This window comes from Chaetura pelagica, unplaced genomic scaffold (genome assembly GCF_000747805.2).
Source record: "Chaetura pelagica isolate M959 unplaced genomic scaffold, ChaPel_1.0 scaffold49, whole genome shotgun sequence".
In the NCBI taxonomy this organism is placed as follows: domain Eukaryota; kingdom Metazoa; phylum Chordata; class Aves; order Apodiformes; family Apodidae; genus Chaetura; species Chaetura pelagica.
Window position 1 is genome coordinate 1,751,593 of NW_009970715.1, and position 16,846 is coordinate 1,768,438.

The following is a 16,846-nucleotide window of genomic DNA, read 5'->3' on the forward strand; positions in this document are numbered from 1 at the left end:
AGGAATGCATCCCTCTGCCTCATGCTGGGGCCAGCTTTCTCTAGAAATTAATCATGTTCCTGCTGCCCCAGCTGAATGTGCTGACAGTTTTCTGCCTTTTGGAGAAGGTCTCTCTTTATTTGTCACAGAACCTCAGTTCCTGGTCTCAAGTAACTCAGGTTTCCTTGCATTCACTCACCTCCAACCCAGTCTGTTGTGCAGGGATCTTGTCTGTCACTTGGAGGAGTAATTGCAAAAGTAGATTAAATGGGAAATGCCTGTTAGAGGCAAATTCTTTTGACAGACCACACAGCTATCATGTTCTGCATTTATTTGAGTCAATCAGTTCTCTGATGCATATTTAGGTCATAAATACCCTGATATAAATTGCATTTATTATTATGACAGCTGTGTTCCATTACCTAGTGTTTATTAGGTTCTGTTGTCCTTTTGGTTTTACACCTCATGGAGATGTCAAGCCAGCTGCTTCCCAGTGACAAAGCTCATAGCTCAGTTCAGAATCTTCCAAAAATAAATTCTCCAGAGGGATTTATATATACAGGATGGATGCTGTTGGAAAGTCTTTTTTTTGTGTGTTTGTTTTATTGGAAAGAGAGGAGGTTTGTGTTTTTTGTCTGCTCCTGCCCATATTCCAGAATTAGACTTTCAGTTTCTGATCTAGAGGTCGTGGAAGCTAAAACACCCACTGATTAATGTGAATTTTGGATCACACCCACCCTTCATGTCTCAAAGTTGAATTAATCAGGTTGTTTGATATTTAAAATGCTGGGATGCTGACTTGGATGTTTCTAATTTTCCTTTGGAAGCTTGTTTAGCTTCATGGCTTTTTACATTGCAAAAATGGGAGAATATCTGATGCTGAGATGAATAAATTCCAATGTCCTTCCAAGGTGAAGGTCAGACTGCAATGGGCACACTGCTCTGCACGAGTCAGAGTCATTTTCTGCTTCCCTTTCCCAATCAACAGCCTCATACCCTTCGTGCCAGGTTGCCACACCAGCTTTGCAAGGTGCCAAGCCCTTTGGTGTTGATTCAGGAGAGCATTTAATCCTAGAATTGATGACTCTGAAGTGCTTAACACAAGCACGTGCTTAAGTGCCTTGTTGGACTGGGGCCAGTGCAGATGTGGCCTTGCAGAGCAGAGATTTGTGAGCTCCTTCTGGTCTCCCACAGCCAAGTTCAGTGGAGGTGGAGGTTTCAGGGGGCTGTGCTGTTCTGCAAGGATGGCTGAGCATGGCAAAATGCCTCAATGTGGGAAAGAGAGCTGGAATTGACCCAGGCAGTCCTTGTCCTGCAACTAAGAGGGGAAAACTAGAGTCAGCAGAGCAGAGGTCTTGTTTGCAGAAGGATCTTGGGATAGGTGCAGGGACTGAGCCTTTTGTCTATCAATAGGGTTTATGTGCTGGCTTCACAGCAACATGGTTCATAGCACTGCTGCTGAAATATGAGAGATATAATGTTGCATCTGCTTCTTTTCAGGTCCTAACATTTCTGTATCCTTCATTTTACTCTAAATGTGAAAAGAGTAAATCTGTATTTCCTATCATATCACAGTGCAAAGTGGATGTTCACTTTGTCACAGGCCTCACAAGATACAGATGCAAATGGCATGTTTTATTTATTAAACAGCTTTGACATCTTAATATTTTACAAAGGAAGAGACATTGAGATAATTTCATAGTACAGCATTCTGCATGTTTTTGAGCTGTCATATATCATCAGCCATGAAAATTCATCATTTAGGTCTTAACCACTTTAATTTGATGCATGCATTCCAACCAAAGGAGTGTGTGTCCTAGTCTTCCCTTTTATTTTTCCCCTCCTGTTCTATCCCCCACCACCTTTTTATGCAATTAAAAGTAGACCCCTGGGGTTAGACAATGCCAAAAGCCCACCCTGCCTTCCAGGAACTGCCCAGTAATTAACAAGAGTCATAACTCTGTGACTAAAGAGGGATCTCTAGGTATTCCAGTGTCCCACCCAAATCCTCCTGGGTTTGTTAAACCCAGACAAAGCCAAAAAGTTCCCACTAAAGAGCAGTAAAATTAACATAGCTTCTTTTATCCAGATCTCCAATGTGGACAGAGAAAAGCCAGGTATAAATCAGCTTAAAATCTGGCAGTTTCTGCCAAGTTCCAAATTAATCATGAGTATGGTGTGCCTCATTTCAGTGATGTCACCAGCCAGGTTGTTTTGGGCTGGGCTGGAGCAGTGAGCTCTGAAGTCAAGGAGATCTTTCAGAGGTTATTCTATTGAAAGCCTCATTGCTACATGGCAGAAGGTCTTGGATTAATGCTTTGGGTTTGGGGGGGAGAATCAAAAGGGAAAGGTGAACTTGCAGTCTTCCAGATGAGGACATCTCTGACATGCTAGGGCTTTGTAGGTTGAACTGGAGAGCTGAACCTAATGAGGTTGAGTAGAGTCCTGCACCTGGGAAGGAACAGCAACATGCACCAGTACAGGTTAGGAGTCAACCTGCTAGCAAGCAGCCCCATGGAGAAGGACCTTGGAGTCCTGTTGGACAACAAATTATCCATGGGTCAGCAATGTGACCTTGTGGCCAAGAAGGACAATGGTATCAGGGTGTATTAAGAAGAGTGTCAAGAACGAGGGGCCAATCTCTTTTCAGTTGTGTCCTGTGATAGAATGAGGGGCAGTGGATGCAAACTAGAGCTCAGGAAGTTCCACTTCAATGCAAGGAAGAACTTCTTTACTGTGAGGATGACAAAGCATTGGGACAGGCTGCCCAGTGAGGTTGTGGAGTCTCCTTCTCTGGAGACTTTCAAGACACCTCTGGATGTGTTTCTGAGCAACCTGCCCTAGATTCTGTGGTGGTCCTGCTCTGGCTTGGGGGGCATTTAGGCCAAACTCTTAATTTGTTCTGTCCTGGTTTTGCCCATCCCTAGATTCTGAGCTTGCAGCAGATTGTGAGGGGCTGGTGCTTTCAAATGCAATACGAGTTCTGAAGTTTCTCTGGAAATGAAAACTCTGTTTGGTTAAGGAAACAGTGATTTCTGAAAGCCTACCAGGCTGCACAGCTTTGTGCGTCAGGGCCGCAGAAGGCCTGATGAAATTGAACTGCTCTCTAGGGGATTTGGCTTGCAGAAAATTAGTTTTCACGTCATTGGCCTGATGTTTATTAAATGCTTGTTTCCTTTTTCTCTCCTTTGCAGTTTTCATCTGCAGTTTCATGGTTGCAGCACCTATCTTTGGTTACCTGGGTGACCGTTTCAACAGAAAGATCATTCTCAGCTGTGGCATCTTCTTTTGGTCAGCTGTCACTTTTTCAAGCTCCTTCATCACTGAAAAGGTAAGATCTTTGCAAAGGCACTTAGCAGGGTGTCTTGATAATGTGCTCAATACATGCCTAAAAACCTCCCCCTTCCCCATCACAGTGTGTTCAGGGGAAACATATCCCTCTAGACTGTATTTGTCATAGAGCATGTTGCATTATTTGATCTTTTGTGGGTAAAGTGTGACCTATGTGACTGGGTTTTTTTTAACTGTGAAAGCTGTGCCTCTTTGTGCCCATTCATAAAAACAGCAGGTGAAGCATATCTAAGCAAAAGTTTCTGTTGACAGAAGAGTTTGGGTGTTTTTTGAGAGAGATGGTAAAGAAACTTTAGAAGTCTTGAAAAGAGACTTGAAAAGAAATAAACCACTATACAGTGGTTCTTTTGTCTTCTGACAAGTAGCAGAAGCCACTGGAGTTTGTTGGGAATTCTGCTCAGTGTTTGTAGAATGATAAAATGCAGTGGGGTGCAACCTTCACTGGGTGATAGCAGAAGAGTTTAGACATAGTTTCAGCTCCTTTAACACTAGCTGGGAACTGATGGTGGAGTTGTCAGGCTCACCTGAATTTCATCAAGCATCCCTTGCCTGCTTTCAGGACAGCCACAGGACCCCACTTTAAGGACTCCTCATTGCTTTAGTTTTCTTCCCTGTCAGAGGCATTTGGAGGAAACAAACACCTGGCAGTTTCTGGGGAAAAATATCCTCCTGTTTAAATCATATGATAGAGGAGGTTTAATTGCTGCAGGTTGCAACATTCCTAGAGAGACAACTCACAGCTCCTGGCATCATCAGACTGATTTCCCCCAGGGAGGCAGGGACACTCCTCATCCTTTCTGTCCAGCTGCGTTCCAGAGATTGCAGCATTGTGGTCACACCTAAAAAATGACAACCAGGGACAAAACCTCTCCACCCTTGCTCCCTCCTGCCCACGCACATGCTCTGCAGTTTCTAATAAAAGAGAATTTCCACCTGAAGTGGGCAGCAGCAGCAGTCACGTGTCTGTCTGCCTTTCATGTTGGTTTGATTGTTGCTGCATTTCTTAAGAAAAATGCACATGGCCCAAGGAAGAAGCCTCTAACTCAGTCTTTTTTTCTGGTTTATAATTAGCCAGGAAGCATCCTTTCCAGAGAAAGAACAGCTCCCATCTAAAATGAAGAGTATGTTCTGTTTGGGGTTTTTTTTTGGGGGTGTCTTTTGGTGGTTTTAGGGGTTTTTTTAGATTTATCTTCATAACATTCTGCAAAAGCAGCTGTGATCAGAGCTCAAAGAAAGCAGCATTTTATGAAGGAACAATTGCCTTGCTTGTAAACTCTTCTTATGGACACACATTCATGCTCAGGTTCTCATTGCTCTCTGTACAACAGACCTGGTCCTGTAGTGGCAAGTTGTGGAACACTGGGACTGGACTGATGTAATCTGTGTTTTCAGCGTTGATTTTCAGTGTAAGGATTTGGGGCTTAGTAGCTGAAGTAGTAGTTCAGGGATCAATATATGTGGTCATCAGTGTACAGGAGCTCAGAGTGGAAGTAGCATCTCTTTAGCCAAAGGGAGAGAAAATAATGTTTATAAGGCTGGAATATGTTTGGTATCCAAGCCCCAATGTTTTGGAAGTCACAAGAAAGACTAGATCAAGCAAGCCAGACCTGTGTTAATTCTTCCTGGATTTGCATCAGTACTAACTCTGGACCTAAATTACAACCTTGGACAAAAAGCACCCCAATAATGAGAGAAATCCCCTATCCTGATTTTACTGCAATCCTCAATATTACTGGGAAACTTACCTATGAAGCTAGAGGTGTCACACCCTACTCCTGTTATCAACTCCACGAGGTGATGGGACAGTTTTGCAGCTGCTGGATGGATGTGCTTTACCCAGGGGCTGCAGCAGTTAAGCAAGATCTTAAGAATAATGCCAATTTCACACAGTGTCCCTACCACTTTGGTATCCTTTTTGGAGGTCTGACCTCTCCTTGGGAAGACATGCCACACTAAGCAAGGTGAATTCCTGATGTCCTGATGAGAAAAGGGGTCAGAGAAGAACTGATGCAGCTTTTTTTTTTTTTCTTTATGCAGTGACTACACTTTTTTCCTGATCTTTGTCTTCTAGGATTCATCTGAGGAGCAAAACACTGGCTCTTCTCTCCATTTTATTTCTTTCTTTTAAGGCAGTATATGTTCTTGTTAGGTTAGGAGCTGAAAGATAAAAAAACTCTTTGCTGGCACAAATAAAAAGCAGTGGTGATATTATTGTAAGTAGATAAACACATCCAAGTCAACATGAAAACACAGGGCTAGAAGGAACAAACTGGCACTGCTGAAATACTGTACAGAAAACTCCTTTATGTGGCAACAACAAAAATACTGAACTAGGCAAGAAACAACAGCCATTTAGTAGGAAGAGCAAACTGTATTCAGGCATTGCCTTGCTTCAGATTTTGACAGTGTCTAGTGCCTTGTGCCTGCTGTCCCTGTGTAATTGCACACAGAGCTCACCTTTGGAGTGTGAGTGGAAAGAAAGACCTTTTAGAAAGGTGGACAGAGCTGATGGTCTCTGAAGGCACCCAATTTGTCCAAGTTTTTGGCAGTCTGTTGGTAATATTTGTTTCTGGCTGTGATTTGCCTGACTATCTAGATTATTTGTATGTGTATTATTTGTAATTTCTTGTGCAAGCATGTGTGCAGAAAGGGACATGTTAATTCTCATCTGTCCCACTGTCAAGTTGTTCAATAAAGAAGTACCCAAGAAAAGGACCCAGAGTAAGAAACTAACTCAAGAGAGGTGGAATTTGATCTGGAAAAAAGGGATTGGAGCACAATGAAACAGTTCATCCAAGATAAATTCTAAATGCTGTTTCATGCTGTTTGGGTTAAAAAGGTCTGAAAGGACTGAAAACAGGCAGATAAAAAGGGGATTTGGATTGATAGGCTGTGCAGACATGTAGTTGCTAGAGAGCACTGCATTCAGGTTTGTAACCACTTATTAAAATATCCTTAGTTGCTTATTACCAAATATCTTTTGGCATTTGACATGGCATAATGACTGTCAAATAAATGAACCAATCCCTCATCTGCAAGTAGTTACCAAATAACACACTCTCACAAGGAAAAAAGAAAATCAGACCATATTTAAGGATAGTTCCAGATTAAATAGGAGGTGATAGTTACAGAAAACAACAATGTATGAATTCCATGAATAGCCAAATAGAAACAAGACAACTAGATATTTAAATGTTTGGTTACTCTCTTAAATTGAGGACTTAAATTACATTTAAAACAAATCAAAGACAGAAACCCAAAGAAATACCATATCAAGAGGGTAAGTTGATAAATACACCTGGTTTTATGGAGAAAATTAGCTAATGATAAATTTAACTACAAAACCATCAGAAGTAACAAGACTGAAATTATACTGGATACATCACTTTTTATTCTGTCAAATAGTGTGATTTGATAATTCATATTAGGGCATGATTCCTCTATAAATAAGCAAGAAATTAATCCTCCTCTACTTTTGACTCTGGTACTTGCTCATTTCTGCTCTGTAACACACTTTAGCACTTCCTAAAATGAAAGTTGCATAAAAAGATCATTAATAAACTTGTTAATTAATCTGAAATCAGTTAAAGTTGGTACATATTTAGATGTATCTCTAGCTTAACTGTGTTTTGTATTTTGCAAGTACAAACACCTGCTTACAAACTACCTCCCTTTATGCATGCCTTTTAATCAGTTCTGCACCTGCAGCTACACAAATTTTTATACTTTTTCCCTGCAAAACCCTTTCTTGTGTTGGTTTTGGCTTTTGGCAAAGGAAGAGAAAACACTTCTAGTGGTTGGTTTATGCTCGGTCATAAATCAGAAAGAAAGTAAGTGAGCTGCTCTGCAGGGTAGGGTCATATCACAGAGAAATGCACTGAGCACACAGACATCATGGTCTTTCTTTACCAAAATCCATTTCCAGCCAGACAAAAAGCTCTGTGTGTGTCTGTCTTCCTCTGTACCCACATAAACTTGGCTTAATAAGTAACTAGTTTTTTCGCTAGATAGCATTTTGATGAGCATAGTGCCTGATTGCCTCTGTTGTGACTGGTCATCTGGGGCTGGTTTATATTTCAGGATGTCACTGGAAAGAGCCAGTAGTCTCAGTTGCACCATTTCTCTCTTTCTGAACAGTTTCATGTGAAGCAGCTTGGTTATGAGGAGCAATCAGGCCACGTGCTGAGACTTTGCTTCTGACTGCTTGGATATCCACATCTATTAGTCATAATAGTTCTTTTAGCTTACTCCTTTGGCCAGAAATTTGTCATGGCTGAAACCTGGCTTGGGTGCTAACCTTCCTACCCCTCAGCACAAACTTCTGGGCAGACACCATTTCCTTAGAGCAAGAAGAGCTTGGAGTTGGAAATTTGCAGGCTCTTCTCCCTGTCTTGTGAAATACTGCTATTTCCCATGTAAACATCTGAATAAAGTGTATTCTGTGCAAAAGGGATGGTGGTTTACAGATGAGCAAAATATTCTGCTAAGTAGTTTGGCTCCACTAGGCTGGGAGACCAAGTGTACCTAATAATCAGGCAGACCAGGCTGTGGCAATGTGGGTTTGCTGGGAGACATCAGAGCTGCAGATGACAGAAAGTTTGGGAATGGAAAAGCAAAAAATTAACAAGGTAAACCAGGAATGTGCTTTTGAATCCTCCAGTTCTTGGTAAATATTTCTGTTTCCATGTTGATATGGCTAACATGATAAAACCCTTTTGTTCCCACTGCAAGTTAATCTGGATGGGTATTTCTACTGGTGGTTTCTTTTTTTCTTTTCCTCTCCTTTTGCTTTGTCTCTGAAAGAAAAAGCAAATTAAGTCCACTGTGGGATTCCAGTCAACCTGCAGTACTTGCTGAAGTCCTGTCTTTCAGACTTGCCAGATGTTTATTTATTTCCAAAGCTTGTCTTTCAAGGAGTGATAAAAGAGAAGCAACAAATGATGTGCAGTGTGGAACAAACAGTTAGCCAGGTTAACTTTTAAAAACAAACATAAACCAACCCCATTCCCCTACACACAATGATTCACTGCAACATAAAAAAACAAAAAGCCTTTAGTCTTGTGTGCTCTGGCAGAAGTTGTATTATAAAACATAACAGCTTCTGTGCTTTTGCTTCCACTGTGTAAGATAAATCCACAGTTTGAAAAACAGAAGCAGATAAAACCAAAAGCCTCAAGCCATTGCTTTGTATGTAAGAAGGGTGCTGAGTGTTATCTTTGAAGTCACCATGATTTGCTGGAATGTTTCTATCCCACTGTTCCATCCTATTTTTATTTTTTTGTTTTGAGCAGAGCTCTTTTAGAGGGAAGGCAAGTAAGATTCTCCCAAAGAACTTCGTGACATCTCCTGCACACAGATTCAATCCCTTTCTTCACATGCAATTCCTGACAGCTCATCTGGCTGTCAGAGAAGTCCATGCTGGAACTGACACAGAGTGTTCATGGATAAAGGCTGTTAGTTGGCTCTGGTGTATCTTTCCAGCCTCTCATGCAGTCCTGGAACCCTGCAGATGAGCATATGCTATTGACATTTGGATTTCTGCATGCTTGCCCTTTTGCTAGACAGCTCAGGAAAAATCTAGTCCCCTGTGTAGTCTCTTATCACAGAGGAAGAGGTTTGGGTGGGTGCTGTCCTGCAGGGGTGCACTGTTCTGTTTGCCACTGGTGCCAACACTCAGAGTTTCTTTGTGCTGCTGCTATGGCTGTGTGTGTAATGCTGGTGTGGGGCCCTGCTGCACTGCCTGGTACCTGTGACTTCTCTTCACCTCTGTTAAGGTGAGACAGGGCAGTCTGTCCATCTCCTCTTCTCCCCAGCTGCCAGGGCTCCCTCCTCACTCCAGGAGAGCTGCCCAGGGGGTCAGGCATTAGTGGGTGCCAAGTGAGGAAGGGTGCTGAGCTAGAGCTAATGGCTTTGAAGCCCCATAAGACAGGCAAAGAATAAGGGCTCTCATCTTCATTTACACTGTGGAGTGAGATATTTTATGGACTGATTCTGCCCCGCATCCCTCTCCTGTATGTCCAGAAGTGGTTGGTTTGAAGAGAATTCCCACAGTCCCCTTTGGTTCTGCTTCCCCTCTCAGCAGCTTGCTGTGCAAAGGGCTTATTTACACTGCAGTGCACTGGTGGTGGCATTGCCCATCAGAAGAGATGAACCTACCTCATGTCTGGATGTACCTACACCTGTATGGCTCCTGGAGATGAGGATGAGATCTTCAAAGCTGCAGTATTAGGATGATAGGAATAGTCAGGTCCCTGCAGTAGTTCCACTGTGAGAAACTCCCCCTGTGTTTCCATGGCTGCTTGACTCTCCAGTTCTAGCTGGGACTAGATCAAGACATTTTAAAAAAAAATTAAAAAATCCAAGCTCCCTGGACATGGAAGTATGAGAGTTTCTATAGGAACTGAAAGGCACCATTTATTTTACTCCTCTCCAGCAGAAAGGAACCTGTTGCTTCTTCCCAGTGCTCTTCACAGCTCTCTTATCAGTTCTACTGTCTTGCTTCTTTTTAAAAGATGAGTTATGTGAAGTGTGCAGTAGGAAAAGGATACTCTGTAGGTTATTCCCTCAATAACAAAGCATTGGCCAGTCTGCTCTTGAGGTACTCTGGGCATGTGTCAAACCTTCTGGCATCTTCAGCACAACTGATACCAAGTACTGTATGGGGAACTGTTTTCATTTAAGAGCAACATCTTCTCTTACACAGACAAATGTAATGATTTAAACTTCTGAATCTTGGGTCCTCATTGTTGCCTCAGATTTAGCTCAACTCAGATGGAAGAGATGGGGAAGATTTAGATAGATGAATTAGTTGCTGAAATAGAGAGCAGTTGCTGTCATATGTTAGTTACCTAGCTGCTTTCCTAGCTTCTCTTCCTACCTTGTTCCTATCTACCTTTCCCCCTTAATTAGTTGCTGAAATAGAGGGCATTGCTGTCATATGTTAGTTTCCTAGCTGCTTTATATTCCTACCTTGTTCCTATCTACCTTTCCCCCTTCCAAGGGAAACTATAAATGAAAAACAGGCTAGGGTGTTCTCAGAACATCAGCCCCAAAATACCAACCCACGAGAGAAGTTTTTCTTAGGTGTTGTCAGAAATGGAAGAGTTGTTTTTTCTGCTCCCAGGGTTGGCTTTTTTCCTCCAGTATCTACATCTATGTATCTGTAAAGCATTTGGGAAGAGTTATTGAAAACACAGCTGATGCTGGCTGCCAGGAAAGACCCAGACTGTAGTTCCAAAACTTCCTCAGAAAGCTTATTCATGTGATAAGAAAAATGAACTTCAAGATGCTATCCTAAGGAGCATCCTCACTGTACATTGCCTTTCCTGTCTGGAACAGCATCAGGTCTTCTCTCCCCTCCAGGGACCCAAGAGCAACCAAGATGAGCCCTCCCAGTCCCACCTTCCCCAGGCACAGGCAGCCTGCCACCACATCCCATTCAGACTTCTCAAATCACCCCCATCATGTGCTGTTATGTCCATAAATGTGTGTCATGCCCTTTGCCTCTGGCTTGTGGGCCATTGATTGGTCTGAAATCAGGCAAGATGTGAATCAAACCCTGTGGATGCTGAAAGGAGGAGACAGTTTCTGTTGCTGAGTATCATAACTCACCTGCACTGACGCAGGCTGCTGCAGAGGCTTCTGTTGCCAGGTCATTAAAATGAAGGCAGCAATTTGCACTGAAATGTCAGAACTGCTCCTCAGGGCTCAGGCATTTTCTAGAGCACAGGTGAACAGAGGTTTTGTGCTGGGAGAGCATCAAGAAACAGGCACGAGGGTTAATGCTAATTTGTGGTGGGTCTCAGTGAGGGCTCCCTGTAATTCCCTTTTTTTAGAGAGCTGTTGGTTATCTAGGTTACTGGAAGAAGTTGCAATCGTTATCAGAGTCTGTGATTGTGGTTCTGATTCAGCTCCTGCTTTGGAAGTCAGTGGGAACCCTTTGTGTGTCTTTGTGGGAGCTGAGTCAGAGCCTACATCTTTTTAAATCAACAGAGCCTACATCTTTTTAAATCAATATGCTTAGATTTGATGCTGTTTTCATTGGCTCATGAAAACGCCTAGAGACAACAGCTGGGGACTGTGATGCCAGCATGAAAGATCTTTACAGGCCAAAGACCTTTACAGCTTTGTCCCATTTTTATGCAGAAACCTGAATTTACAGCCTCTAGGTTGGAAAGTAGGAAAGTTCAGCCACTATGTCAGTTAACGGGGTGGTTTGGAAACAGTGCCTGGCTCCCTCATCCTGCCTGTCCTGCTTTTGTTGTGCCTGAGCAGGAAATCTCACCTGGGCCAGTTATTTGCTGAGGAGGCAGCAGGAAGAAGGCACATTTATTTCGTTGGCAGGCTGTGTGTGTCTGGGAAGCATTCCTCCTCCTTGTGTTTTCATGAAAATGTACATTCTGCTCATCATACTGCAGCAGAGACCTAACCCCAGAGCAGGCTGATGGAGCACAAAAAAGATGGTTTATTGATCCAACCCTGCTTGATTGGAAATCTCTAGAATGGTTTAACATTGTGCTTTATAAATAATTATGACAGCATCTTAAACTCAGCCTCATTCAAACATCCCAGCAATGGAGAAAGGGAAATTTTTTTTAAATAGATGGACTGAAGCAGCTGAGGGGAAAAAAAAAGCATTAAAAAAATTAGTGCTGCTTGTAAAATGTTAAAAGATAGAGTAAGGAATTACAAAATTTCCTGCCAGCTTAATGTGATCCTTGCAGAAGTGGTTGTGACCTGAGGAGCACAAGTCATTGCCAATGCAGTGGTCTGCTGTTGCATGCTGTGCTTCAGTAGTGGGGAGGTCTGGCTTGGTCAGACATATTCAGAAGGCAAAGCAAGGCTGGGTGGCACCATGTGGTCCTGTTCCTTTGGAAATAAGCTTCCCAGATAATTGTGGATTGAGGGTGCCAAGTTGGTGGGGTAGAACTTGTCCCTTCATGCTTCACTGAGGTGTTCAAATATGGGTCTGGAGAAATGTTACCATTTATTTAAGGATGGAACCTGACGTGTACTTAGCATGGATGAAAATGGGGCAGCTTATGGCTTTTGTGCTCAAGACTTGTGACTTGGAAAAGAAGCATGATGCTTCAGGAGAGTTTGGTTAACATGCCTCCCAGATGAAGAAAGCAATTCATTTAACCCAGCTCATTAGGAGGCTTGGAAACAAAACTAAACTTTGCATTAAAAGAGCCTTGGTTCTTTAAAATTGTGCATATTGTCCTGAAAAACAGGATGCAGGAGAGGAGGAGAATGTTATTTGGCTTCTTTGGCTTGTGTTCAGATGCAAAGTGTGGATTTGGGCCTTTCTTTGGTTGAGCTCTTGGTTGCCTGCCCTTACAAAAGATCAGTCACACTATGGGAAGTGCAAGTGCTACTGCTCTGTGGCCTCCTGGGTCATGCATAGAGGCTGTAAAAAGGACCATTGTGTTCTGGGTAATGTGTAAATAGTGTGAAGATGGGAAATGTCTTCTAGTACCAGGTGCTAAATTAGACTTTTGAAGTGTTGACATTTCTTTTAAATGCATGAAGTTCACAACACTGCATTTGCAATTCATGGAACATTTTAGAGTACTCATCTCAAACCTACCTAACAGATTTTGAGCTGGAAATCCCTGGGAATGGGGCTGATCATCACATCAGAAAACATGATTGATGTAGTCTCATGAGAAGATGAGAAAACAAAACATGCAAATGCACTAAATATAGTTAAATAGGATTGTCATTTTGTCAAACAGGGTGGCTGCAGAGAATGAAGCTACAGCCTGGCAAGACCTTGTCAATTAATAACACTTCAACTAGCATTTAACAACTGTTCAAAGAATTATAGAATCATAGAATGGTTTGAGTTGGAAGGGACCCTAAAAATCATCTACTTCCAAACCCCCTACATGGGCAGGGACACCTCCCACCAGCCCAGGTTGCTCCAAGCCCCATCCAACCTCCCCTTCAACACTGCCAGGGATGGGGCAGCCACAGCTTCTCTGGGCAACCTGTTCCAGCATCCCACCACCCTCACACTAAAGACTTTCCTCCTAATGTCTCACCTAAATCTCCTCTCTTTCAATTTTAACCCATTCCCCTTGTCCTCTCACTCCCTGCCCTGGTCCCAAGCCCCTCCCCAGCTTTCCTGGAGCCCCTTCAGGCCCTAGAAGAAGCTGAAGTTACAACTTCATGGTAATTTCATTTAAACCTTGAGGCTTTCTATTAAAATGTGTCTTTTGTGGACTCTCAAAACTTGCTCTACTTTTGAAAATGTTTATAGTTAGAGCAGAACATTCCCACCTGGGTGTCCAGTCCCTTGGCTGTTCCTTTTTTTCAATGGGTGCTGAGAAATCATAGATTCTGCAGCTAGTTGGGGAACAGGAAGATGGGGTTGTCCTTTCCTAGAATGAGACCTGTCTGTTGGATTTGAGTAAACTTCAGTTTAAGAACTGGTCCAAGCCAAAGGGTGTTGGAGCCAAGACAGCCCGTCGTGGTGACAGGGTGAGATCTCAGACATTTCTCTAGATATCACTTCAGGTGGAGATGTTGTCAGAGTTGTGTATCAGTGCTTGTAATGATGTGTTCTGAAAAACCTGGTCTCTGTTTGGAGCTGGGTTGCTTGGATTCAGGCTTCACTTGTGACTCATCTGTGGCTGGAACACGTCAGCCTGTCACTACCTGTGAATATTCCAAAGCTTCATGAGTACCAGGTCATATTCCAGCTAGTAGTAGTTGAACCACTTGTGTGTGTCAAGAACCTTGCATTGTTTCCACAGCTGCAAAAATACATTGTAGATCTCCCAGTCCTTATTTTTGCCATTATGTTATGATTGTCTTTGCTCATCTCAGGAAGCGTATGATGATAACGCCTGATGCCAGAGGTATTTATTGCAAGTTCTGATAAGTGTGTCCCACCTGACAGATCTGGAACGAAAAGCAACAGTTTGCTTCCAACCCAGAACTATTTAGGTTCTCAGGGGAACAGTTTGGGAAGATCCATTCTGTCCAAGCTGCATGTAATGGTTTTGTAACATGGATAAATGACCACTTTTTCAGCCATGTGAAATGCTACAGGCTCCTCTGTGTCTTACACCAAAGCCACAAGGATGAAAAGAAGTGCTTTAACTCAATGTTCTAGCAGGCCCTGGTAACATGGGGCTCTTTATGATCCTTAGGATTTATTTGAAAGCATCAACCTTTTTCTTTAAGGTCTGTTTTCTAAGTAGCTCTGCACGTAGCACTCTGCTGGGTGGTGTTCTGGTGAATAAGCAAGCTAATCTGTTATAGTCCTTCCAATTACATCCCTGACCCCTGTCATTAATGCAATATTAATGACCAAGAGACTAAATTGAGAAGAACATAAATCCCACCATTGGAGTGTCATATAGTGTTTTTACCACTGGCAGGTCAATCCAATGGAAAGCCCTTCAATTACTGAGCTGAAATGCTGTTTTGTCTTCACTGGGGCTGTTGTCAGGAACTGGTGGTGCTGCTTCATCACCCACTGTCTTGTAATTATATTATCTGAATGGATGGAGAATAGGAATTGAGTTGACTCTTTGTCTGACTGTCTGTCTGTCTTGTTCTATTTTGTGTTTTTATGACAGAAAAGTAGTAGCAGAGCCTCTCAGGCCTGCCCCAGGTTTGGAGGGAGGGCAGTGATGGCAATTGCATTTCAGATGCTGTGACTTCGATGTCGAAAAGGGAATTCCATAGCCAAAATTTGCAAGTAGCTGAGAAAATCTAGGCCCTGGTTTTTATAGCTGTGCAGCCCACGGCACCTCCCTGCTGACTGGGAAGCCCCGTGGGAGTCTTGCTGCTTCCAGGAAGGTTTTGGGTTTGGGTTTTTTTAAGAGTGCTTAATTAGGTGCTTCACTTTGGAGCCTATCTGTAGGCATCCAGTTGCTCAACACTTTAGTTGCTGATGGAAGGGTGTGATGAGTGAAAAAGGAGTACAGTTTTTATTGGTTATTTTTATGTATTAAATAGTAATTAAAAACTCCTAAATTAAGGACACTTTAATCAGCCAGAATCTCAAGTACATATTCCAATAAAACTTTCCACATTCAATTAAGTGTGCCTAAACAGGCCACCTGAGAGAACTAAAGCCATTAACAAATACTAGATACAATCTAAGGAAAGGTGAGTGGACTTTGCTTCCTCTCCCTTGTCCATTTCTATATTTAAATATGTATTTTGTTCTCTTTCTAGTTGCTTTAATCTCTCTTCTCCTCCTCGTTAGGCTCTAAATAACAGCTGAATTTTCCCTAAAGGGAATTTTTCAAAGGTGAGGTGCTTTGAGCTGAGAATTTGTAGGACACTTAATGCATCCAAATGAGCTGCAGTTTTGAAGTGTTTCACATAGTGTAGATGGATCCTGTAGAAGAGTCAGATCTACTTTAGAAGCTATAGTTTAAGTCCATCCTAATTGCAAAGCGTTTATATATTGACCCTTAAGCAAATGATTAATCAAGTGTACAAAGGTTTCAATAACTCAGTAGCTTGCTATTAAATCTTGGTAAGGTGCAGTGGTCTCATCTGTAACATGCTTATAACCTCTAGCCAGCATATAATAAGCATGTGTGAGTAAAACTGGTGGGAATGTGTGAATAAAATGTGTGAATATTTGAAGGAAGGCCCAGGGCATTCTCACTTCAATGTTAGTGACCTGCCTGTCAGAGTCCAGGGGAAGACCTTTGGATAAGAGAAGCCTCCTTTGTTGGACACAAATGTTGAGCCTTGTACACTTCCTGTGCCCAAGCAGGCTGGAAATTCCATCTAAGCTTAAGAAAAGACAGTTTTACTGTCTGGGAGGTCAAACAGTGAAACAGGTTGTCCAGTGAGGTTGTGGCTTCTCCATCCTTGGAGATACTAAAAACTGAACTGGACATGGTCCTGAGCAACCTGTGGTAGTTGGTCCTTCTTTGAGCAGGGAACATGGACTAGACTGTCCCTTCCAGTCTCAACTACTTTCTGATTCTGTGATGTGCATGCAGAGAAGTTTGAAAATGGGGATGAAAGATGAGCATCAACAGTTCAACTCAAAGGGAGGAAACTGTAGACCTTAAATAGAATCTAGTGGTGATAGAAGTTATGAGAAATGTTGTGTGCAGCAGTGGCTTAAAAGGCAGTTGTTATTGTAAGGAGATGGGAAGTGAAAAGTGGTTATGGTTAAGTGATGACACACACAGTGAGGGAGGAAAAGAGGAGTATAAAGGCACTTCTCTCCAGTGGGCTAAACAGCAAAAGGACCAGCAACTGCAGTCACTCTCCCTCAGACTTGCCTGCCATCATGACTCCCATCTGATAAGGGAAGAACACCTTGTTGGAGGTGAGAAGGGCAGTTTCTGGGTTATCAGACTGGTAACTGTAGCATGAAGTTCTAACTGCACTTGTGTCTCTCCAGCCAACAGATAAAATACCCATAGCTCACAGAATTGCACCAGAGCTGATAAGTCACCTCATCAGCCTGTTCCTGACACAGGCAGCTCTCCTGGCTAGTCACTATCTATGCCACCCAGAGATTAAACAT

General features: G+C 42.6%; 1 protein-coding gene across 1 annotated transcript in view; it reads left to right on the forward strand.

The window, feature by feature from the left end:
• SPNS2 (spinster homolog 2 (Drosophila)) overlaps nucleotides 1-16,846 on the forward strand; it is an 87,676-nt gene that overhangs the window by 28,790 nt on the left and 42,040 nt on the right. Inside the window, exon 3 of the mRNA XM_010006065.1 lies at nucleotides 3,174-3,310. Coding sequence (XP_010004367.1) covers nucleotides 3,174-3,310 — 137 coding nt within the window. The remainder of the gene's footprint in view (nucleotides 1-3,173; nucleotides 3,311-16,846) is intronic.